We start from the raw sequence: 25,478 nt of genomic DNA, 5'->3' as shown, positions 1-25,478 counted from the left end.
CTAGGAACTTAGAATAATACTAATATTGTTCTTCCAACAACCTCCATGATCAGAGTTTTCCTAGCAACCCCCTCTCACATATTTTGTTTACCTGCCATCATTTGTTCCTCTCTATTTATACTCACCACATCTGTCACAAAAAAAAAAAAGTTTTATAAGTTCACAACATCTTCTTTTATATACTCTCTTCATTACAAATTTAACAATTTTCTTGATCCAATATATATATATATAATGGCACCAGCAATTGCACAAAATGGACATGTTATTGGAGAAGTTTTGTGCAAGAAATCAATTCATGATCCATTGAATTGGGAAATGGCTGCTGATTCTTTAAGAGGGAGTCATTTAAATGAAGTAAAAAAGATGGTGGTTGAACTTAGAAAGCCAATTGTGAAACTTGGGGATGGAACTTTAACTGTTGCACAAGTTGCATCCATTGCAAATATTAGTGGGGTCAAAGTGCAACTTTCTGAAACTGCAAGGGCTGGCCTGAAAGCTAGTAGTGATTGTGTTATGGATAGTATGAGTAAAGGTACAGATAGTTATGGTGTTACTACTAAATTTGGTGCAACATCTCATAGAAGAACCAAAAATGGTGGTGCTCTTCAAAAGGAACTTATTAGGTTCTTGAATGCTGGAGTTTTTTGGCAATGGAACAGAATCATCATCTCACACTTAGCCACATTCAGCAACAAGGGCGGCTATGCTTGTTAGAATCAACACTCTTGCTTCAAGGTTACTCTGGCATTAGATTTGAAATCTTGGAAGCAATTACTAAGTTGATCAATACCAACATTACCCCGTGTTTGCCCCTTCGTTGAACCGTCACTGCCTCGGGTGATCTTATCCCTCTCTAATACATTGCTGGTTTACTCACTGGCAGGCCTAATTCCAAGGCTATTGGACCCAATGGTGAGAAACTTGACGCTCATGAAGCATTCCGTGTGGCTGGTCTTAGTGGTGGATTTTTCCAGTTGCAGCCTTAGGAAGGACTTGCACTTGTGAATGGTACAACAGTTGGTTCTGCTATGGCATCAATTGTCCTCTATGACTCCAACATTCTTGTTGTTATGTCTGAAGTTTTATCGGCTATTTTCGCTGAAGTGATGAATGGGAAATCCGAATTCATTGTATTTCATACAAGTTGAAGCATCATCCTAGTCAAATTGAGGTTGCTGCTATTATGGAACACATTTTGGAATGCAGCTCTTATGTCAAGGCAGCTCAGAAGCTCCATGAATGGATCCTCTTCAAAAACCAAAGCAAGATCGTTATGCTCTCCGAACATCTCCACAATGGCTTCGCCCTCATATTTAAGTCGTTCGTGCTGCAACAAAGATGATCGAGAGGGAGATCAACTCAGTGAACGACAATCCATTGATCGATGTTTCAAGAAACAAGGCCATACATGGGGGCAACTTCCAAGGTACCCCTATTGGTGTCTCCATGGATAATACGAGATTGGCCCTTGGATCAATTGGGAAATTGATGTTTGCCCAATTCTCAGAGCTTGTCAACAACTATTACAACAATGGGTTGCCATCTAACCTCATAGCAGGAAGGAATCCAAGCTTGGACTATGGTTTCAAGGGAGCTGAAATCGTCATGGCTTCTTATTGCTCGGAACTTCAATTCTTGGCAAATTCAGTGACTAACCATGTTCAGAGTGCCGACCAACACAACCAAGATGTGAACTCCTTAGGCTTAATCTCAGCAAGGAAAATAACTGAGGCTGTCGACATCTTAAAGCTTATGTCATCAACCTATCTCGTGGCACTTTGCCAAGATATAGACTTGAGTCATTTGGAGGAGAACTTGAAGAGTGTTGTCAAGACCACAGTTAGCCAAGTAGCTAAGAGAACTTTGACAATAGGTGCTATTGGTGAACTTCATCCAGCAAGATTCTGCGAGAAGGAATTGCTTCGAGTCGTAGACAGGGAATACTTGTTTACCTATGCTGATGACCCCTGCAGCTCCACCTACCCTTTGATGCAGAAGCTGAGATAAGTCCTCGTCGATCATGCAATGAAGAATGGTGAAAGTGAGAAGAATGTCAACAGCTCAATCTTCCAAAAGATTGGAGCTTTCGAGGATGAATTAAATGTTTTGTTGCCTAAAGAAGTTCAGACTGCAAGAGCTGTTCTTGAAAGTGGCAACCCTTCGATTCCTAACAGAATCACAGAATGCAGATCATATCCATTGTACAGGTTGGTGAGACAACAACTTGGAACAGAACTGTTGACAGGTGAAAAATTTCGATCACCGGGCGAGGAGATTGAAAAGGTGTTCACAGCAATGTGCAATGGACAGATCATTGATCCATTGTTGGAGTGTCTCAAGAGCTGGAATGGTGCTCCTCTTCCTATCTGCTAGGTGTTTCTCAATTGTTAATTTTCAACTTCTTTTTTTACCTTTTGGTGAGTTACTAGAATCATAATATATAATATTATTGTCTTTTGACATGTTCGAATGAAGGAGAAATCAAAATATAGCAACAATTCTGAAAGGATGTATTGACTATCCTTAAAAGGATATATTGACTAAACATGAATCAATTAAATATTTTGATTTTGAGTCAGCTAGTTTACGCATATGGTCTTTATAGGTAATTATTTAGATTTTGTAAGTACGTGTAAATGTACTTGAAAATTTTCCTTTCGGACAACATAAATTTTTTGCTATTATATTGTTTAATCTTAAAAATAAAATATAGACGTTTATCATTTAACATTCACAATTTTAGATTATGATTTAACATATTTTAATTGAATTTTTACTTGTCCAAAATAAGAAACAAGACAAGTTGTAGAACTTTATGATTTTTATTGATGAAATTGAAATAAATATACAGGTAGTCAAACAATTTCCTAAGATAACTCCACAAACTAGGGAGATAATGCTAAGCCTGAATACTGCTAGAGAACTGTAATCAAAAGTAAATAAAAGAGCAGCAGTAAACTAATTGTATGTATCAAAAGTAACTTATGTCTAATAAAAATTTTAATTAACTAATTCTATCTAACAATCATACAACAGTAACTTATGCGCTAATAGTCCCCCCCCCACCCTCCTCAAGGTAGGCAGTGTGTAACAACGCCTAGCTTGAACATGAGTCTGTCCAAGGATTTGCTACTTGGTCTGCAGATTGTATATGGACAACTAAAACCTACTTGACCAGAACCTATTTGCATGCGCACAAAATGGAATCCACCGCAATGTGTTTCATGCGACTGTGAAAAATAGGATTCACACATAAATATGTTACTCCAACATTGTCACAGTAGACAGTTGGGACTTTTGCAAGTTTAAGTTGAAGCTCTGCTAGAAGTTTATTTCCACAATGGCACTTGCAACTGCTTGATATTCAGTATCTGTGGAAGAACGTGCAATCGTTCTTTGCTTTTTGGATGACCAACTCACAGGATTTTGGCCAAGAAACAAAAGATATCCAGTGGTGAAAACTCGATCATTGACGTCTCCACTCGGCCACTCCCAATCCACATCAGATTACATATGTAAAGTGAAACCACAATAGCTTATCAACCATAAACTAAAATGATTGCAGTCCCTTGAAGATACCTTAGTACCTGTTTGACAGCTTTCCAGTTGATCTCTGGAGGAGTATGCATAAGTTGTGACAAGTTTTTTACTACAAAACAAATGTCTGAACGAGTGAAAGAAAAATATTGGAGGTTTGCAATCAGTCATATTCTCCTCACACAATATATCACTCGAATAGTTAATTCATGATATGATAATACCATCCGCGCTTCTAATGACTTCGACACCTAGAAAGTAGGTGAGGCATTCAAGATCTTTTACAGAAAATCTAGTTGTAAGGGAAGAAGTAACCTGATTAACTGCTGAAGTATTGATGTCATTAACAATAATGTCATCCACATATACCAGTAGGTATACTGTGGCATGAGAATATGACAAATAAATAGTGAGCTGTCAGACTCAGATTATATGAATCCCTTCAAAAGAAAATGATTCTTGAGTTCATTATACAACGCTCGAGGAGCTTGTTTTGAGTCCGTAAATAGCTTTATGAAGATGAAAAATATAGGCATGACACATAAATATGCTCTTTAACTTGCCTTCAAATCAAATTAATTGCCTTCAACTTTGGATATGCACAAATAAATACTTAAACTTGTATAAAAGTTGAAAAATAGACACACATGTCATACATGTCATTTTTTATCATACGCGGTGTCCTACATGTATTGTGCCATGCAGGACTCCTATATTTGCTTGTTCTACTTTATACAAGTCACTACACCATTTTTGACCTACACCAACACCACGTAAGTGTAGCCTAAACTAGCAAAAGTGTGGCCTTTGATAAAAGGCTACACTTTTGGACATTCAGCAACACTTTTTAGGAGCTGCCCAAAAGAAGCGTAACCTTTGACATTAGGCAACACTTTTTAAATGTTGTCATCTTTGGCTACACTTATAAAGCTTAGCCAAATAGGTATAAGGGCACGCTTTGAAGACGTGCATTAGCAACACCTATTTTTTGTTAAACTACACTTAAAAGTGTTGCCTTTTCAGATTTATTGGTCACACTTAAAAAGTGTTGCCTTTTATTGGTCATCTATTGCAACACTTTCAAAGTGTAACTTTTTATCTACCTAGAGCAACACTTACAAAGTGTAACTTCAACATTTATAAGCCTACTTGTAGCACAAATATATATAATATATTTAATACATACAAGTGACCTAAAACACAAAATGAACTAATTAATCATTAAATTGAAGCTATATATTTCAAATAAACTTCGAGAAATATTTCATGTACAACCAAAAGATAGTATGTGTTGTGTACATACCCATACTTATATATCAATATTCTAAATGTGTACACAATAAATCAAATATGTATTTAAACTTTTACAATAGTTCAAAAACCTTCATCATCCGCTTCAAATTTGATCACCTCTATTTCCCTACACAAATAAGATATTGGCAGTTATATAGAAGAGGTAAGAAGTTCATATTGCAACAATATAGAGAGGCAAGAATTCCAGCAGTTACAGAAAATTAGATTGCATCTTTTGATGTTCAAAGTAGATGCCTACTTGTCTTCATAAATTTGTTAAATTACTTCCTAATCTTTTTGAGGTTTGATGCAAAGGTTGATCTATACTATGGGTTCAGTAGAAAACGTCATGTTTGGATTAGACAATAAAAATACATATAGATGAGCTCGCATGGTACATATATTTACTCTTAAGTTGTACGAAATATAAGTAGATAAGGATAAAACAAAGATATAGAAATAAAAAGAATATAAGTATTGAAAAACAAATATAAGTAGATAATGATATTTTATGAAGTCATTACTTGATGTAGTTTCTATTCTTTACATTACGCTTTATTAACCACCTCACTTCCTCCATCTCAAAAGGAACAAAGGAGTTAGGAATCCTAGGGCAAAGCATCCATCTTTCATACGAATTTCGACTTTCCAAATATTAACTACATCATTAAAATGGACCACAAAGTAAGATCTTATAACAACAACCAAGCAGGTTAACACCAACTCAAAAAAATTCATGCACAAACAAATACTTCAAAAAGCCAGTAGAGAACAGCAAAGTGTTGCCAAGATAACTGTCTCATCTAAAGACTCAATTGTTAAGCCTTGACACATATATTGTACATGTTCACACCAATATAGTTACACCATTGTAACTCTACAGAAGCTAAAACAACACATACACAACTATTACATAAAGATACTTAATTTTATTCAACCAATACTTAATTACTTAGTATCCAACTTTAAATTAGGAAATTACTCATAAAATTTAACAAACAAAAAACTATAATTTGAGAAGTAATTGTCAAAATTTGTCAGTAATATAGACTTGAGATAACTGATATGGTTTTTTGAGATATTACCTGGAAAGAGTTTTCCAACAATACGAATGATCTAATTACCCAATTTGTCAGATTCGGATTCAAGGCGTTAGAACATCAGTAAATCAAGATGAGCAAAATCTTTTTCCTACAGATAAGGAGGGTCAGAAGGGTAATCATACCAGTTGTCTTTAGGTTCTTCAAGTGAAGTATTTTTCCAAAATAGAGGTATTGGTACATCCACATACCCTGCTGCTTATTTTGTCCTTGCATTGTTGTTACTTTTATGATCATAATTTTAGTGAGAAGAGGAAGAGTAGTATATATAAATGAGCTCTAAAGAAGTAAGAAATCACAGTGCCTTTAACTAGTTTATATCCTTATTGATTATGTGGCATAAACAGGACTCATAAAAATGACCCTCACAGTCCATTTTTTTCCTTGATAAGAAAATACAAATTTACTTTCTAGGTTCTGATAAAATAAGAATAAAGAGTACTCCATGTATACCTAAATTGAGAACTCACTGCCAGATCACTATAGTATCTCAGATGCTGAAAAATTAAGAGGAGCGATAGGATCAAGGTAAACAAGAAAAAGAATCCCCCAATTACGAGAGCATGCTCGTGGAGATCTCTAGAAACATTAACGTCGAAAGAGATATAAAATAATGACATGCCACATGATCTCAACCAAACACTAACCAAATCTGAAAACAACAATGCAATTAACTTCCAATGATTATCGCTTAACTTAATCTACAATAGAAGGACTCAACTTTATTTACATGTTCAACTTTAAACCAAAAGGAAATCACAAAATTACTACTCCCCCTCTATCATATAAATTTTGAAAAATCAACTCTTTTATAGTGTTAACCGAAAAAAAGGAAAAATATAGTTAACATAACTCATTCGATTTCTCTTATATTTTCCATGCTTAATATGAGTAACATTAACATGTTTGAACTCCTAAAATAGTTACATAAAATTTTATATGTGACTATTAGTAAAGCGTAAGCCTTGATTCTACAAATTCGAGTGTTACGTCAAATTTATGTAGATTATAGTAAAACAAACTTGAACCATTTAATCTGTTGCATCAATGATTTAGGTATTAAAAGGTTTGAATGATAAACATTGAAATGAGCAAGGAAGTTTCATGATTAAAACAAACATCAATAAAAGTTCTTAATATCTGTGCGAACTACATTGATAGAACTATCATCACTAGAATTTAGCTTGATGTTATAAACTTATGCTGCTCAGGTCTATTGAAGAAAAAATAATTGAAAGATGACATAGATACATACAAAAAGTAAGCTACAAAAAAAGAAACAATCAAGCAGCAGAAACTCATAAAGCCCAAATTTGATAGTATGATTTCAGTTTTTGTAAGAGAATATTAAGAGCCGCTTGTCTACTTGAAAATGTATTCAGTAATCTCAAAAACAACACAAGAAACTTCAGAAGAAGATTCTTATTCAGTAGAGGATTTTTACAATTCAAATGTTAATATAAGGAAATGTTCGTCTCTTCAACTTGTCACATTTGCTACAACTAAGTGTACGAATTCGGAAAAAAATAGTCCTATGTGTTTAATATTACCCAAGTATACTTCAAAATATTGAATAACATATGGACATAAACTTGAGAAAGTAAATATATTTTTTTATCCTAATACATTTAAACAACACAATCCTAGTTGACACTAGGAACAATGAAGAGAAAATATATGTAGGAAGATGAAACTAGCAACAGCTACAAGATAAGTTAGGCTTGAATACATGTGCTTGAATTTAAAGCAAGTCCGCAAGTTTTTTTAAGTCCATTTAGTTTCTACAATATAAATACTATAAAGAAAATAGATGTCCAAAAGATCCATCATTACGCAATATGTATTCAGCGTGAATCTTTTTTCAAAAGTTTCAGCGTGTTCCTCTTTACACTTTGAAAATAAAAAAGAACGAAATTGTTTATGATTGCTAAGCTAAAAACCATGAAAGATAGAAACTCCTAGCCCAAATAAGATTTCGACTAGAATTATAGGTCATTAGGTGGCTGGAAGACATTTACAGAAATTAGATTTTTATAGACTTATTTCATAATTAATTTCATCACACTACAATTTGCTAAACGAAATTGACATCAAAAAGTACTTTCTTGAATAAAATATAAATCGACTTTAAGGAACAAGATATATAGAATCAATTATCAATTGACTAAATGAATTTTTAATAATTAAATCAACATCAAGTAGACAAATCCCAAAGTAAAATCCACAATAACATAAACATACCTGAAAAGCGGGTACAAATTAGAACCCTAAAGGTTCGCCATATTAACATCCAAGGAGGATCATAAGACAATATAGGTAGTACTATAAGAAAAACGAAATGAACAAATATTCATCTCAAAAACGTTAGTAACCAAAACTGAACCGTAAAAGTTTCTAAATATTTTTCAAAATATTAGGAGCAATTAACATAGAAATTGATTGTTCTATTGAACATCATAAGTATGAGCAGAAATCGAAGAAAAAATTGTGAGCAGAAACTTTAGTGAACGTCCTTATGTAATAAGGCCACTAATTTCTTAGATTGATCTGGGAAGTGTTGCTTCTACCAGAGTTCTCTAAACTGGGATGAAGATAAGGTATAAAGGTCCTTAATGATGTTTTCATTTTTTCAGCAAGAGTTTGTTAAATAAGAAAGAGCTTTCTCTGATTCAAGAACGACTCTTTAAGAAATGCTAATGAACAGTCGTAAAATTCTAATTTTTTAAATAAGTCCTTGGCTGGAAAAGTTAAAACATGTCAAGGAGCAGAAGTGTGAGCTTTATGTATGTATGAAAAATTTAGATTAAAGAGGAACAAAACAATAGGAGATAGCAGAATATGCATTGTCTTAAAAGATGATTTTTAGTTCACTTTTTCAAACAAAGTAGTCTTAGCTAGTGAAACTCAAATTATAGTTTTAGAGATCTGTAAACATTATTTACACAACATTTTCTTTTCCACATAGAAATAATAGTGTTTTAGCAGCTAAAATATCTCATTAAGGAAAATTAACAGAATATATTAGTGAGATTCTTTCGTTCTATGAATGGGTTAAAAAAATATGAGTTCTTAGTAAACCACAAACTTAGAATAGTAATGTCAGTACGATATCATTTATGCCTTTGTTATACATTCAGGTGAAGGGACTAACAAAAAATACAAGATGCTAGTTGTGGGCTTAACTGGTGCAGTCAAGTGGATATAAAACATTATTCTAGAGGTACATTCTGCATTTCTGACTAAATGGTTTTGGCAGATTTCTGATCCTCCTTGGAAGATCTGTAGGTATGTTCGGGATCTTCAAGGTCTAGCTAACCGATGTAAATCTTTCCAATGTGTTCGCAAATATAGAGAGTCCAATGGTACATCAAATGTTCTATCCAAGCAAAGTCACAAGCATGAAATTATTCAACATTTTTTCACTCCCACTCAATTACACAAATCAGCGAGAGGAAGTTATAATTTGGAGAAGTTGGGAATGCGATGCTTCCGAAGGAAAAAGTTGAGAAGGAATAAAGTTCCTTCCTTGATTTCCTCTATGTTAAATACAACTTCTGCAGTTTCTATTTTTCTTGTCTTTGAGCATAAATATTATTTATGTTGTTGTTGATTAGGAACAGAAAGTTCAGGTAGTTGTGCACTATGATCATTTTAGAAAGATTTAAATTCCTCCTTTTGTTTCTGTACAATTCCTTTTCATTCTGAACTTAACCAGTTTTGTTTAGCTTGGTTTGTTTTTACGAATTTCAGGTTGGAGATAATAATGTCCTCAGGTCCTAATCTCTAATAGTCAGCACTCTGTGCAGCTAAGTGAATGAGAGAACGTACATTCAGCAATAAATAAAGATAATCACATTCCTGTGTAATAATATGCAGATATGTGATTGCAGGAAGCAGCTAGTTGCAGTCTTGTTAGCAGGGATATTCAAGTTGCTGATAATATGAGAACATAGATCGTTGTCATATGCATTCCAGCAGAGAATTGGTAAACAATGTCACAGACATGTAGCACAGTCATGTATTGATAATGACCATATTATGCAGACTTGGAATATATGAGTACAACTTACATTTTGAGGATGTATACCAAAATCAACATCCCACCAACAAGTTTATAAAGTCACAAACAACAGAGCATTTATGATGCCTATATTATTCTTATGCTACAGAAACACATAAAGAGTTATACAATTTATATATTTTTCAAATTGACTATATCTAACTTTGGTATAGTTGTTTGAATAGGTTTATATTCCTTAAAAATTTTCTTGTAAAGAGAGAATCTCCCTAATTTATGTAATCTCTCTAGGTGCGTAGTCTTTGATTACAAAGTCATTGTATAGGTTGAGTTGAATAACCTTAAGAGGTAGGTCAATTTGTATCAACAACACAACAATATCAAAACCCTAAATTAAAATTTAGACATTCAAAGATACACAAGAATATCAAAACCTAAAAGTTATAATTAACACTCTTAGAGATAAAATTTCATACCTTATAAACACTATTGCAACAACCCAAGACGTGAGGCGTGTTCATGTGTGAAGCATTTTGTTCATCTGTGAAATCCGACGGAACAGCTCGTTAACAAAGAAGTTGTGATGAAAAGAGCAACTCAACAAAAAGAAATTGACGAAAATCACGTTCTTCAGCTATTTGATCTTCAACAAGGAATCTGTAAACCATTTTTACGAAAATCTGTAAGATAAATCGTATTTTTTATTTGGGGAAAAGAACGTCTTACACTAACAAATCTTGGAGCGTAGAATCAGTTCGTGACCATCTACTCAACTCAGCTCCTCCAATTTTCAGCTCCTTTGATTTTGGAGAATAGATTCAGTTCAGCTCCTTTGATTTTTAGCTCAACTTCAGTCTTCAGCTTCCTCTCTTCAGCTCCTTCGATTTTCAGCTTCATCGCTTTGATTTTCAGCTCAGCTTTTGTCGATTTGAAGTTCTGGAGAACACTCGATTCATATGTTCAGGAGCGTAGGTTCCTCTATAAGCCCCAATTTATTTTTCCCAATATTTTAACAATTCTTTTTTGGCCAATAAAAGTAGGAGGGAGAGTAGAAAATGTTGGAGGGAATATAATATTTTGGTGAAATTTTGTAGGCCACACTTCTAAAGTATTGTTATTACAATTATAAACATAGGACCCTTTAAAAGTGTGTCCATATATATAAATAATTGTTTCCATAATTTCATACTATGATAACACTTAAAAAGTGTAGCCTATACCATTAAAGGGTACACTTTACAAGTGTTGCCAATATTATTGTTGTCAAAACTTAAAAATTTAGGCTACATTTTAAATGTGTTCCCAAAAATAGTTTGGGCAACACTTTTAAAGCGTTGCGCAGATTCAGTGTGGTCATAGGCCTAAAATGGTGTAGTGAGTTTAAGTGTCTACTTATGCATATCCATAGTTGGAAGACATAAACGTAAAATGAGGTCAAGTTAAATGTTCCATTTATGTATTATGCCAAAAATATATGTTGGATAAGTCCAAATCTTGAGGTTGCTCCTTATAAGCCTTTTCACTCAGACGTCCTTGAAGAAATGCATTATTAACTTTGAGGCCAATCACATTTGATTGCAATGGGAAGTACCATACGAACAATAGTCAGTTTCACTACTTGGCTAAACATGTCTATAGCCGGACGAGACTGTTTGATAACCTCTGAACATCCCTAGCCAATATATATCTCTCCTCCACACTAATATCAGTAAGAATTCCCATGCTACAAGTATTCCTACACAAATCCCCAGCCTCCATGTTCGCCTTTCCAAGATGATACAAGATGGTGATATCGTAATCCTTCAGTAGTTCAAGCCATTTCCGCTACCTCAAGTTCACATCCCTTTGAATGAAGTGTTGGGTTTTAGAAAAATGTGAATAGAAAAAGCTAAGAGAAAATGGAAAAGTGGGGGGGGGGGGACAAATTTTGGAGGGAAAATGAAAAGTCATTTCTCCCATATTGGTAGAAGAAAGGAAATTGTTGTCCTTATATTAAGAAGCACTTCATTTACTTCTTAAAGGATTAAGAAGAAGGTGCCCCCTCGTACCGTCGTCGCTTGGTTTCATCTTTGAATTCAACAAACAATGTGATTCATAATATTTTTGGACAAAATTTACTTCATCAATCTCATTAATTAAATTCTTTTCTCTTATAAATTAATTCAGGATGTAGTTAATTCGTTAATTTCAGCTTCGCCCTCGGATTTGGATTTGGATTTGGAGTTTGATGTGATTGATTGATAATATTTTTGGACAAAATTTATTTTATCAATCTCATTAAGTAAATTCTTTTCTCTAATTTTATTTCTCTTATAAATTAATTGAGGATGTTAGTTAATTAGTTAATTAACAGAATTAATTTAATGTAAAAGGATTCATTTAAATTAGCGTGTAACAGTAATATTCTTCGTGAAGGACATTTTCCTTCAAGAAAACTGTTATTTTTCCCAATAAGACACAACGGTCTAAAACGACATGATTGAACAAACCATTGTCGAACAGACGCGTTCCTTTGCTGCAAATGACAATAAAGAGGTTATTTTCATTTTTCCAAAACACTGAAAATTTTTCTCTCTCTGCATACATTTTCTCTCATAAACAAAATTGTTGATCGACCGAGTCTGTATGTGCTTTTGTCACTATTCTTGCATTGGCTGAAGTTATTGAAGTTTGAGGTACCGTTACATCTTTAATAGGTTAATCCATTTTATCTTTGGAGAAATTAATCTGCAACCTCAGGTACAGTAAGTGGATTAAATTTCCTAAGGAAATACAGTGGTTTATGTGGACTCAGATTTACAATATTCTGTCTATTTCATCTATTTCTGTTTCTGTATTTTTTCACTAACCTAAATACTTGAGATAACAATCTTAAGAAATTTAATAGTTTCTGTATTTGAGGTTTAGATTAAAATTTATGGTTTTCTACTCGGTTTGAATTTTTAAAATTCATTCGATTAACGATTAAAAAACATAAAAACTTTATCGTTAAATCAGAAACAGGCGGTGTAATGATTTATTATTTAATGTTAGTATTTCAAATACTATAATTGGCTGTCATTTGTGACAGAAAAATAACTAATTCAAGTCAAGTAAATATTGGAACAATGAGTGCTGCAACAAAGTTATACCCTCAAAATAAACTAGGTTGAAGTAGAGCTTCACATGTGTTCCATGAGTTAATAATGTATTAAAATAGTGCATTTTAGTATCAAAAGTAAGTTTGTAAAGTTTGGGAGTGTTTGGAAGTCAAACGTCCAAAAACTAGTCGAAGTTGAACTAGTGTGTTATAATGTTTTGTAGTGAAGTTTTGTGGGATGGTTTGAAGATGAAACTGAGTATAGATGGTTCCTATGCATAAACTGGCATCTAAAGGATCGAAAGGTTCTGAGAACAACGTCCAGGGGACCAGCCTAATGGTCCCCAAGGAGGACCCAAACATGGGCCATCAAAGTGCCAGGCAGCCTAGATTTGAAGGCTGCTGCGCGTCGCGTAGCCAACACTTGATGAGAAAATTTGGCCCTGCGACCCGGGCCAACACGAAACTTACTGTCACAAAATAATTTCCAGAACCAAGATCAGGAGGTTATCTCACGACGCGCAGCCAAGTCATTGATTTGGCCGCGTCGTTCTTAAGTCAAATTATAGCTTGGAAAAGGGTCCAAATAATTTAGGTGTGATTGGAAACTTTGGGAATCATTTGTGGACTGATTTAGGTCATTTTAAACCTCAATTTCACCCACCATTTCAAATCCTAAAGCTCAAATAAAAAATCTCTCCAAAACTCTTCCTCCAAAAACCTCCATTTCCAAGGAGCTTCAAGCTCCAAGGAAGAGGACCAAGTTCTTCATGTTTTCTTCATAAAAAATCTCTTGGGTTCCTTCTCATTGAGGTATGGTAGTCATCCTTGAACCTTCTTTCATTCAAGGAGATATTTCAAAGAGATTTCATAAAGGATTTCAACTTCAAACTTCTTTATTCCTTGACTCTAAGTATAAGTCATTGCATAAAAATGTTTTAATGGTTAAAATGAGTTGCTCTTAGTTCTAAATGATGATTTTAATGTCAAAACCCCAATAGAATCATTTCTATTCTTTTATCAACTTTTAGCTTATGAAATGGGTTCAATGAGCATGATTAGATAATGTTAAAGTTATTGTTTCTTGGTAGTTTCATTGAGGATTAGCTACTGCCCTAAGGGATATTTTATGATGAATTGTTAGATAAATTGTGGATAGGTGGTGAAAGCTTTGATAAATGGTAAGTGATGATTTTGATATGTATATGTATGATATGTTTTAGGAGGTAGAAATAAGTATCTTGATGGGTTTATGTCTAAATGAAGTATGTATTTGATATGTGGAGTATGATAATATGTAAAATGTGATAAATGTGGGTATGAGCATGTCTAGAAATCAATGTTATGAATGATGGCTATTATGTAAGGGTAGTACGGAAATTTCATGTCTAGCTCTCATGGTCTATGTCAGTTAAATTTATCCCCCATAAATGTATGTAAATGAAATAAGTATTATTAAGGGTGTACTACTTAGGGTAGATTGATGAATGGAACGCTACTTATTCATTGCACAAGTAGACATTTGGAGGGAGTCTTGGTGTGTCCTTATATGAAATGTATGAATGGGTCATTATATGATGCAGTTGAAAGTAATGCGACTTTATGTCTAATGTTAAGGAAGTAGGTTGATATTATTGTTTGCATGATGAAAGCTATTTATGTGATGAATGTGAAATGCCTAGTCTAAGGTAATTCCTAAGGAACACTAAGTGGAAGTAGTAGTATGTGAAACTACCTTCACATTGCACTAAGTGTGACTTGTGGAGTTTTCTTGAAAAATGGTTCTAATGTGAAGTTCCTAAGCATATATATATATATATATATATATATATATATATATATATATATATATATATATATATTTCCATAGTGTCTTTGGTATTGAACGGTGACTTGTATAAATGAAATAAAGTATGCTTATCCTTAGTAGCTTTAAGGATCTCTTAGGTAGGTATTGAAAAGATTGTATGGGCAATCTCCTTATTTCGTACTTAGGGGAGCCTTAGGATAACTTAGGATAGGAGTAGTTCATGTGTAATTTTGGTTTTACTCTAAGTATGCTCCTATTTAAGAAAAATTGAAGTTTTACCTTATGTGCTAAGTGATGATACTAGTTGATGTTTTATAACTTAATTCATGAAGGTTTTTGTCAAAATAGCATGACTTGTATGTTTCAACTAAATTGTCCCTTTTTGCATGGTTTTGCATAATGTCATACTTAGTACAATGTTTGTACTAATCCCATACTTTTCTATACTCTATAAGTATAGGTTGGAGGCAAGTTAAAGGTTAGAAGGCAAGCTTGGGAATCGACTCTCTCAAGACTAAGTATGTCCTCATATATTCGAAGGTATAGTCTTTGTTTCTTTACTTCTTCTTTAAGCCTCGTATTAGACTATTTATGTATTTCTTTCAATGTAAAGGTCGTGTCCCTAAGATGTTTAAGGTGTGTCTTTAAGATTGAATTGTGACGACGAGACTTATTCCTCACTTTTATAAAAGATGTTTCTTATTATTATATTCTTGTGAAAAGTTTTAATTTTGCACTACTTTTCATACTTTATGTAATGGATGATAGCCAAGAGGCTTGTGCAAGACCTCCCTGCACACCTTGTTTCGAGCTAAGGGTTGCCCTAACTTCTAAGGTGTACTTGTGGGTTGTAACAAACATTAAGTGTTGCAAAAACATCGATTGCATGTGCACAATCTTTCAACTGCTTCCCTAACCCGGTTGAGAAACCTGCTTCTTTTTCTGGAGTCGACTTCGAGAGATGGAAGCAAAAAATGTGCTTCTATATCACTATGTTGAGCCTATAGAGGTTCATTAATGAGAATGTTCTTGTTATGTCGGATGAAATTTTGCGTGAAGAATGATTCTTGGTAACAGAAGCATGGACACATTTAGATTTTTTGTGTAAAATTATATTCTGAGGGGTCTGCAAGATGATCTGTACAATGTGTACAGTAATGTCATAACCTCAACATAAATGTGGAATGCTTTAGAAAAGAAATACAAAACAGAGGATACTGAAATGAAAAAGTTCATTATGACAAAGTTTCTAGACTACAAGATGATAGATAGTAATACCGTCGTCACCCAAGTTCAAGAACTGCAGGTCATAATTCCTGAACTCCTTGTTGAAGGTATAAATTAATTTATTGCCTATGTTGGAAATATTAAGTTTATTCTTAATAAGCACATAATCTTTAATGTAGGATTGGTTGTGAATGATGTTTTTCAAGTGGCTGCCATTATTGAGTAGTTACCTCAATTGTGGGAGGACTTTAAAAACTACTTAAAACATAAACGTAAGGAGATGACTGTTGAAGATCTCATAGTAAGGTTGAGAATCGAAGGGGATAACTAGACTGCAGAAAAGAGGTCACATGGTAATTTAGCAATATCTGGAGTAAATATTGTTAAAAAAGATCCCACAAAATAAAAAAAAAATGTATCTGGTCCAAAAAGCAATCCTCCTAAGAAGAAATTCAATGGAAGTTGCTTCAATCGTATACTTTACTTGCATGACATGTTTATTATAACCCGTCCCTCGTTATATAATAACTCACTAAGCAGGGGCGGAGGTAGGGATGAAGAGGGTTCATCTGAACACCACTTGTGAAAAAAAAGTATAGGTACAATATACATACAAAAAAGAAATAGGTCAGTCCAGGTCGTTGATTGCTCCAACCGCAATTAACTCAGGGTCTTTTGGTCTTTTTCTACTTTGTTGGACCCCTAAGGTACGTCATTTTGATCCAAAATCATGAGATTTTAGTTATTTTAAGCCTAGAAACATAACTAAAACTTACCTAAGTCAAATAATTAATCAAAACTTAGAAAATTAGAGGCAAGAAATGATAAAAAGGTCAAAAACCCTAGTTCAAGAATGCAACAAGTTTTCATCAGTTCCATCCCCAAAATCTAAAGATTACTCTGTGGATTTCATCACCAGGTATGTGGGATTTCACTAGTGGATTCCTTTCACTCATTGGTCCCTAGTTTTCAATCAGATTCTTGATTCCCATATCATGATTAGACCTAGGGTTTCTAGAACTTCAACAGAACGTCATGTTCCAAATCATATTACCATGTTATTACTTAGATTATTGCATGGATTTCATAACCCTATATATTTATTTCTTTATTTCTTGAATTAAACATGCTAGGTCAGATATTTCAATTATCCAGTTATACATGTCTCAGTTACTAATGCATCATTAATCAAAATTATTGTTGCATTCTCAGTATGCATGTTCAGTTTTGAGCTATCCAGTATTTACAAAAATGTATTCATAATCATTTAACTACTTAATTCATTGGAGTAGCATAATACCGAGTTGGACTAGGGTTCAGTGTACCCAAATAGTCCCAGAACTATTAACCAAGTAGGTTGTAAGTCCCCTCTGTGGGCATCAGTTCAGTGATCATGCCAGCATGCCTTTATACCTCTTGGGGCGTATACATTGGACTCCATATTTAGCTCATGTGATTTAATTATCGATTATTAGTAGCTCCCACAGTTCAGTCAGACTATATTGCATTGACCATATTTATAGTTCACGTATTATCCTGTCTCAGTAAGTTATAGATTTAGTCATTGCATTCAGTCAGCTCAGAATTTAGTATATCATGTTCATAATATTATACTTAGTTTTATGCTTGTTCAATTATGTATTACTTTAGATTTACTCTATCCTACATGCTCAGTACCTTTCAAGTACTAACGCATACGTGCGCTACATCTTCTCGTGATGCAGGTTTAGGTTCTCAACATCCATATCATGCTTAGATCGATTCTCGATCTCCAGTTCAGCAGAATCAGTGGTGAGCCCTCATTCTCCGAGGAAAATAGTCATGTGTTTCTTTTCAGTATTTAGTCCTTTAGTTTCAGTTTTTGCTAGACTTATTATCTAGGGCCTATCCCAGCATTTCTAGTCAGTTAGAGGTTATTTTCAGACAGTTAGTTTCAGCTTAGTGTTGAGTCAGTAATTTCTCAATATTAAAATCATCAATTTTCATATATCTCAGTTATAGCATATGGGTATTCCCCATCTTTTCATTTTAATTATGTTTTAGCTTCTGCATCAGTTTATTTTCTTTAGTATGCTCATGATCATGCCAACAGGGTTAGCTTGGGTCACTTGTGATCCTAGTTCCCGTGTCCGTATCTCGGTGGTAGCTCGGGCCTTGACAATATCAAATAGTGTATCTACAGGATAATACATTTAGAAACCACCTATATAAGTGTGAAGTGTAAGTCTCTTTAAGGAGAACCCGGTAAGGCCAGTTGTCTACGCAGTTACTAACCGAGATCTGTTCATGGATGAAAAGAACAAAAAAATTGAGTATCAAAAACCGTTTAAGAGTTGATTGTGTGACTTATGTTGTATAGGTACACACCAAAGATCGGCGGTTCAAAGATATCAAATTTACCCATTGACCGAGTATATCCGATATATATTCACTACGGAAAGTTTAAATGGAAACCTACTTATGCAGATGTGATTAACCTTACTTACAAGACACACAGTTTTTTCATGCATATGTTTTAACAATAGTCATTCCACATTCATATGGTTGTTGAGTATTAGCAAAATGTGAATGGGAAAAGAGAAGACAAAATGGAAAAGTCAAGGAACCAATTTTGGAGGGAAAATGAAAAGTCATTTGCAAAGTGCAAATGAAAAGCCATTTCTCTCATATTGATAGAAGAAAAGGAATTGTTTTCCTTCTATTAGGAAACACCTCCTTTACTTACTAAAGGGTTAAGAATAAGGTGCCCCCTTGCGCTGTCGTCTTTGCACGCTCGGCCTCAGCTTCGGCTTCGAATATGGATTTGACAATGATGTGATCGATTGATAATTATCTTGGACAATATTTATTTCATCAATTTCATTAATTAAATTCTCTTCTCTAATTTCCTTTCTCTTATAAATTAATTCAATATGTTATTTAATTAATTAATTAACAGAATTAATTTAATGTAACAAGATTTATCTTAATTCACGTGTAACGATAATATTTTTCTTGAAGGGACATGTTCCTTCCAGAAAACTGTTATTTCTCATGTGTTCGCTGAAGTTATCAAAGTTTGAGGTACCTCTACTTCTTTAACATATTAATCCATTTTATCTTAAGGAAAAATTAATCTGCAACCTCGGGTACAGTGAAGCAATCAAATTTCTTAAGGAAAATAGTGGTTTCTGTGGCTTCAGATTTACAGTATTCTGTCTATTTGATATATTTTTTTTTGATTAACCTGAATGCAGGAGTTAATATGAAGATGTAATGAAGACTCCAGTTGTCACGACCGAATAGCACCCCCTAGTGGTAACCTATGTATTCGTCCTCGAAGAGGCTTTAACAAGCCCTTAATATTCATCATTGCATCATAGATAGAATAAAAGCAAAAAATTTAAAAACTTTTCATTTGAAATTCAATTTCACTTCATATATCAAAAATAGAACTAACTTGTCTCACATAACCATCTAAACATAAGAGTATGAGAACTGAGACTTCTCCCTTACATCAGCAACAAGCCTTATAGTACGAATTACAATACAGTTTTTCAATAAGAAAAATGGAACTAGAATTAGAATCAAGCATATCCATCCTCGTACTTCAGGAATCACCAACTTGGGAATCGCAATCCAAGTTTCTTGAATAAAGGAGTAGAAAATAGGAGAAATGTGGGTTAGTACAAACCACATGTACTAAGTATGGAAACATATACAAGTTAAAATATTTGAAAACATGCACAATGGGATATTTTGTTATAAGCATGCTAAGATCACTTTTGAAAGTCTTCATACACATTCCAAGAACAATATACAAGTCCATATCACAACAACAAGGCATATTCATATTTCAAGAGTAACATCATAATAGAATTATAGTCAGCATTTCATACTTAGAGTCCAATTTATCAATATGTCACAATACGTTTACTCATAACCCCAATCTAAGTCTACTAGTGCAATGTGTATGTGAAGCCCAATAACCCCACATAAACCAAGTAAACTAACAAAAAGATCACAAGCACTGTTTTTACCTCATCCATCATCATATCATAAGTAGTCAAGACCATGCATACCAATATAGACCAACATCATGTATATCAAGTGAAATCAATATCATACATATCGTATGGGGCCAACAACATGCATTTAATTCATAACATGTATACATAAAGAACCCACCCTATTATTCCCCTCAAGGACCACTTGTGCAATGAATAGGTAAAGTCACATACCCTTACCTACACTAAGTAAAACCTCCTAAGTAGTCCAAGTTAGTGTTCATCTTCTTACTTTAGTTCATTCATTTTAATACTTGGGAAACTTTTCCATAACCGACATAGAACATGTGAGCTACATGCACCGAAAGAAGGGTATCCTACTTGCCAAGGTAAGACATAAACATTCGTATAACATCTAGGTGGATCCAGTAGCTACATCCTATGTGGGTTTCATAGTTAAGGCATATGTAGATTGTTACTAGAAACTTTGTTTATTCTATATAGCATTTTAGTTTCCATCTCATGAAGACATCGGGGTAAGCTTCCTCGTGAAGAGACCCCTCTCATGCATATCCTCTCGGTGCTAAGCTAAATTCCTTTTTTGGTGTGTCTTTGAGTCTTTCTTAAACATCAAATTATAACATAGTTCCTTGGAGTTCAACCCCTCATTTAACGTATACAAAGCTCATAGGTTTTTGGATGAGAACGTCTTTTCATCACAACCCAACATCAAGTGAGAACATTACTTCATAACATAGTTATAAGGTGTACAATGACTTTTTAATCCCTCACATTAGCACACCTAAAATTATCTCACAACATCATATTCATAGCATGATTATACATTCATAACTTGATCATCCATACTTCAATTGATCAACATTATCCAAGATAAGCCAACAACACTACAATAAAATATTCATAACCTTGAAGATCTTACCTATGGCCTCCAAGAAACCCTTTCAAGACTTCATCCCCAAATCAATGATATTTACCTATCAAATAAATTAACATCATCATACCATATTCAATTATGCAAGAACATACTCAATTACATCACCTCTAATCCTTGATCAACATAAATTCAAGAGTTAGGATTAAGAGAAGAGGGACATTCATGGGTCTTTAAGGAATCAAGTCAAAAACCTAATGTAATACATCAATTAATTCTTAATCATTCATAAGAAATCATTATTAATCAATTCTAGACCAAGTAAGTCAAGTTTAAAGGTGACCCACAAAATTGAGTGAAATCTAGAAATTTGGAAGAATATTGCAATTCAATTTGAAGGAACCTCTTGGGGAAAGAAGTCCCAAGAGTAAAGATTTTTTTATACCTTATCCATTCTTAAGGATTAATGGATAAGATTTTTTTTCTTGAATCCCTAGAGCAAGCTTGATCTTGTTCGATGGAGTCTTAAAGTTTGATATTCTTCAATAGAGTCTTAGTTGAGAGAATTTGAGTTTTGAGTTGTGTTTTGTGAGTTTAGTTAGAATGACTTGGGGTATTGGGGTTGGGGTCTTATAGTTAGGTAACTAACTCACTAACCACCCCTCCTAACCCCTAGTTAAATAACTAACTCTTAATATGACCCTTGACTTAAAAGTGAAACTCACTTACCAGGCAGTGAGCCACCACCTACGGATAGTAGGTGGTGTTATGTCCTGTCCTGCAGGTTAAAGGTCTGGTCATAGAAGGGGGAAAGGAGAAGGCTTTGTTGGGAGACTAAGTCTGAACCCATTATCCTCACTTATGGGGCGTAAACCCAGCGGCGGCTTGTCACTGCCCACTGTAAGTCATGCTGTCATTTGACAACTTTTTGGGTCAAATGGTTGGGTCCTCCTCAAGGACCCTTAGAGTGGTCTTTGGGGAGTCGTACCCAAACGTTTTGACCCTAAACACGAACTAATATGTATTCTAAGCATTTTACAAGATTTAGACCTCATACGACTCTTCAAACCCCTTGCAATACCTAAAGGCACACTAGATCATTTTCACTAGTCTCCGAACGTCTTGGTCGTTCCTTGACACTAAGACTCTAATACATCTTAACCAACTTAATTTTAATAGGTTAGGTATAGAAACACCATTTTAACCCTTTTTAAGTTGTTAGACTCCATTCAAAGCTTTAGCTTAAGTCATTGGAGGTGTAACACAGTGATCTGTGAAGCCCTCACAATGAACTCCATAAATATATGTCGCCATAGCTTAAACACAAACACCATGGCTGCCAAATCTAAATCATGAGTAGGGAAATTCCTCTGATAGGTCTTCAATTATATAGAAGCATAAGCAATCACCTTACCTTTCTGCATAAGCACACCACTTAATCCTGACTCTAAAAGCATCACAATAAACAGTGAAGTCCAAATCCTCCTTGGGTTAAGTCAAAACATGAATCGAACTCAATAAGGTCTTGAGATTTTGGAAGCCCTCCTCACACTCATTAGACCAGTGGAAACTTAAAAAAAAGTGAAAACTCACACTCTACCGAGTCAATCTAGTCAAAGGAGATGCAATAGTGGAGAAGCTTTGCACGGATTGTCTATAATAGCCAGCAAGTCCCACACAACTCCTGATCTCAGTAACTAACGTAGCTCTGGTCCAACCCCTCACTACCTCAATTTTTGGTGGATCTACCCGAATACCCTCCTGGGACACATGACATGTGTCCCAAAAATGCCAATGTATCAAGCTAAAATCCGCACTTTGAGAACTTGGCATAATGTTTCTATACTCTCAATCTCTGGAGTAAAATCCTCAGATGTTGATCGTGATCCACCTGGTCTTGGAGTACATCAAGATATTTTTAATGAACAGTATCACAAATGCATTACTTAGGACTTCAAATTCTCAAAAGGACTCCAAATCTGAAATTGACAACTCTCTCAGACCAAATTTCACATTTCGAGAATGATGGAATCGATGAAATTACAATTCGACACTTGAAACTCCAAAAGATACCAAAACCCTCTCTTTTAACAACATTAGACTTTCAAACTCAAATTTTACCAAATTCTCAATTTTATACTCAAAGTTCGAAACCGATTTTCAAAACTCAAATTCTAAATGACCGGAGGTCGATATTGAGAGGGAAAAACAGTGAATTCACGAAACTTCCCAATAATGACCAACCAAGTCATTACCACAACGAGGTTTTGCCTTTCTCTTAGCCTCACACTACGAAGTCTAAGGTGAGGACCTGTCCATCTCTCATTCTCAGTCTTCAGGGTCACCTCTATTTTTATACTTAGATGGACTTTCAACTTTTCCACGGTAATTTCGTAAATCATTCATAACCTTTTGTACCATACTCCGATTGACAAATGGTTCGATATGTTGGAAACCAAATTTGATTTCTTATCATTGTGTATGGAAATCACACCTTACAGCATGATTATACATAATTTATGTCAAATCACTCGCATGTAGTTAGTTCAAAATTTTGTTTCAAATTCTTGAAATTTTCCTCCTTATGACATACATCTTAGAATGTTATTTGAAAGTAATTTACATTGGTTACCAAAAAAGATGTTAATTAAAGTTCATATTATTTGATTCTGTAAAAGAAAATTATGACAAATAAGAAGGAATGGGCAGAGTAATTTAGTAATCCAATTTTTGATACTAGCTAGAAGAATTAATGAACTTTCTGTTTTTGCATTGTTGTAATAGCACTTCAACGGCTGCATCGATTTCTTGCTTTCTTCGGGACTTCAATTTTTCACTTATTTCCTTGACTTTTTCCCTTAAATTTCTCCCTGTTTTCTCACAAATAACACTTGTGATTACTTGTGCCACATCTTCTCTGTGAACCTTCCCTTCATCATCTCTAACAATCTCTACAGCTACTCCGATTTCCACCATCCATCTTGCATTTATTGGCTGATCAATGTGCATAGGCATGGCTATTATTGGCACACCAAAATCTATGCTTTCCATTACTGAATTCCAACCACAATGACTTACAAATCCTCCCGTGCTTGGATGGCTTAAAATTCTTGGTTGTGGTGCCCATCCATCAACTACCCTTCCCCTGTTTTCAATTCTTTCAAGAAAACCTGTTGATAGTGCTTCTTCAAGATCGACTTCTTCCCCCTTTGGAAACCTTACAACCCATATGAAATTTACATTGCTATGTTCCAATCCATAGGCTATCTCTTCCATGTCTTCCTTAGTCAAGAAATACTCACTTCCAAAAGAGACAAATACAGTTGAATGTTCTTCTTTCTTTCCTAGCCAATCGATGAGTTCGATATCCCCACCATCCTCATTCATAGGTTCTTGGATTGGAGGACCAATTGGAACGTAGTTTGCTTGGGTCAATTCATTAAGGTAATCAATGTATTTCGAATCAATTGACAATGAAGTACTCATCAACAATATAACTTGTGTAGGATCTTCAGCAAAAGGATCCCCATCATCAGGATCCTTATCTTTATAAACTTGTTCCATCATTTCTCGCATTCTTTTTTGCTCAATTTTCGTCAGATAAATAGCTGGGAAAGGAAACTCAGTCCCTGGCTTTCTCATTGGATGCATAAAGTAAGAAAGAACAGCTCCACCAAAAGTTACAAGTGTTATTGCTGGAATATTATATGAATTTGCAATTTTCTTAGCCCATACTTGCAATACATCATGGATTACCAAATCAGGTTTCAAATCTTGCAAGATTTTTGAAAATTCAGGTTTTGACATTTTTACAGCCTTTTTGAGTGTCGAGTTGAGATGAGGTGGAAGTCCATTTGTTGTATGATATTCCGGAGGAAGATTAGGCAATTCCGGTAGACGGAGTTCAACAAGCTGAATCGAAACAGAATACTTTTTCGGAATCCTTTTCTTAATAAGATTGAGATTAACCGGAGTAGAACAAAGTAAGATATCAAATCCGCGATCAGCAAGTTTTTTAGAGACAGTTAAGTAAGGAGAGATGTGTCCATGAGCCAACCATGGAAACATCAAAACTCTCAAACTAGTAGAAGTATCCATAGAAACAGATAAAGTTGTGTGTAATTTGTGGAATTGATGAGTTGGTATTAATAGACAAAAGGCTTGTAATAATAATATTAATATAATATGATGCTTGTTAAAGACGAAAGGAAAAATGAAAAGTTTAAGTTTGTTATTTTAAAAATGAAGTCAATTTGAATCTTGCTCTTTATTTTAAGAAGAAAAGAATACGTCATTAGGCGGTTATATAAATGCATGTAAGGGTAAAAACTTAATTTAAAAAAATTGGTGATTTTCAGAGGTCCCAATTGGTCATTGATTTCTTCGTTCATGCGTGATCAAAACGAATATATATATTCCTTGGTCTGATTAAGATAGATGTTTGACCAAGAAAATAATTGTAATAATAAAAATAAAAAGTTTAATAAAGAAATATTATATTTTTTAAGTTTAATATACATATATATATATATA

The 25,478-nt window shown here is 34.2% G+C and overlaps 1 protein-coding gene, 1 long non-coding RNA gene and 1 pseudogene across 2 annotated transcripts; 1 reads left to right on the top strand and 2 right to left on the bottom strand.

Annotated features, from left to right (window-relative positions):
- Positions 1-219: 219 nt before the first annotated feature.
- On the top strand, positions 220-2,414 carry LOC101263586 (phenylalanine ammonia-lyase 1-like; annotated as a pseudogene).
- A 2,340-nt stretch (positions 2,415-4,754) lies between these two features.
- On the bottom strand, positions 4,755-10,924 carry LOC138347747 (uncharacterized). The gene is made up of 3 exons (XR_011220283.1): positions 10,678-10,924; positions 10,428-10,492; positions 4,755-4,960 (listed from the first exon to the last, which is right to left on the bottom strand). It is a non-coding gene; the product is annotated as an uncharacterized lncRNA (long non-coding RNA).
- Positions 10,925-23,588: 12,664 nt separating this feature from the next.
- Positions 23,589-25,160, bottom strand: LOC101263292 (beta-D-glucosyl crocetin beta-1,6-glucosyltransferase-like). The gene has a single exon (XM_004234868.5). The coding sequence runs from the start codon at positions 25,041-25,043 to the stop codon at positions 23,682-23,684; it is 1,362 nt and encodes a 453-aa protein (XP_004234916.2). The 5' UTR covers positions 25,044-25,160; the 3' UTR covers positions 23,589-23,681.
- Positions 25,161-25,478: the final 318 nt, after the last annotated feature.

The sequence above is a fragment of the Solanum lycopersicum genome, chromosome 3 (genome assembly GCF_036512215.1).
Source record: "Solanum lycopersicum chromosome 3, SLM_r2.1".
Classification (NCBI taxonomy): Eukaryota; Viridiplantae; Streptophyta; class Magnoliopsida; order Solanales; family Solanaceae; genus Solanum; species Solanum lycopersicum.
The sequence above is the reverse complement of the archived record's forward strand: the minus strand, read 5'-3'. Positions and strand labels throughout refer to the sequence as shown.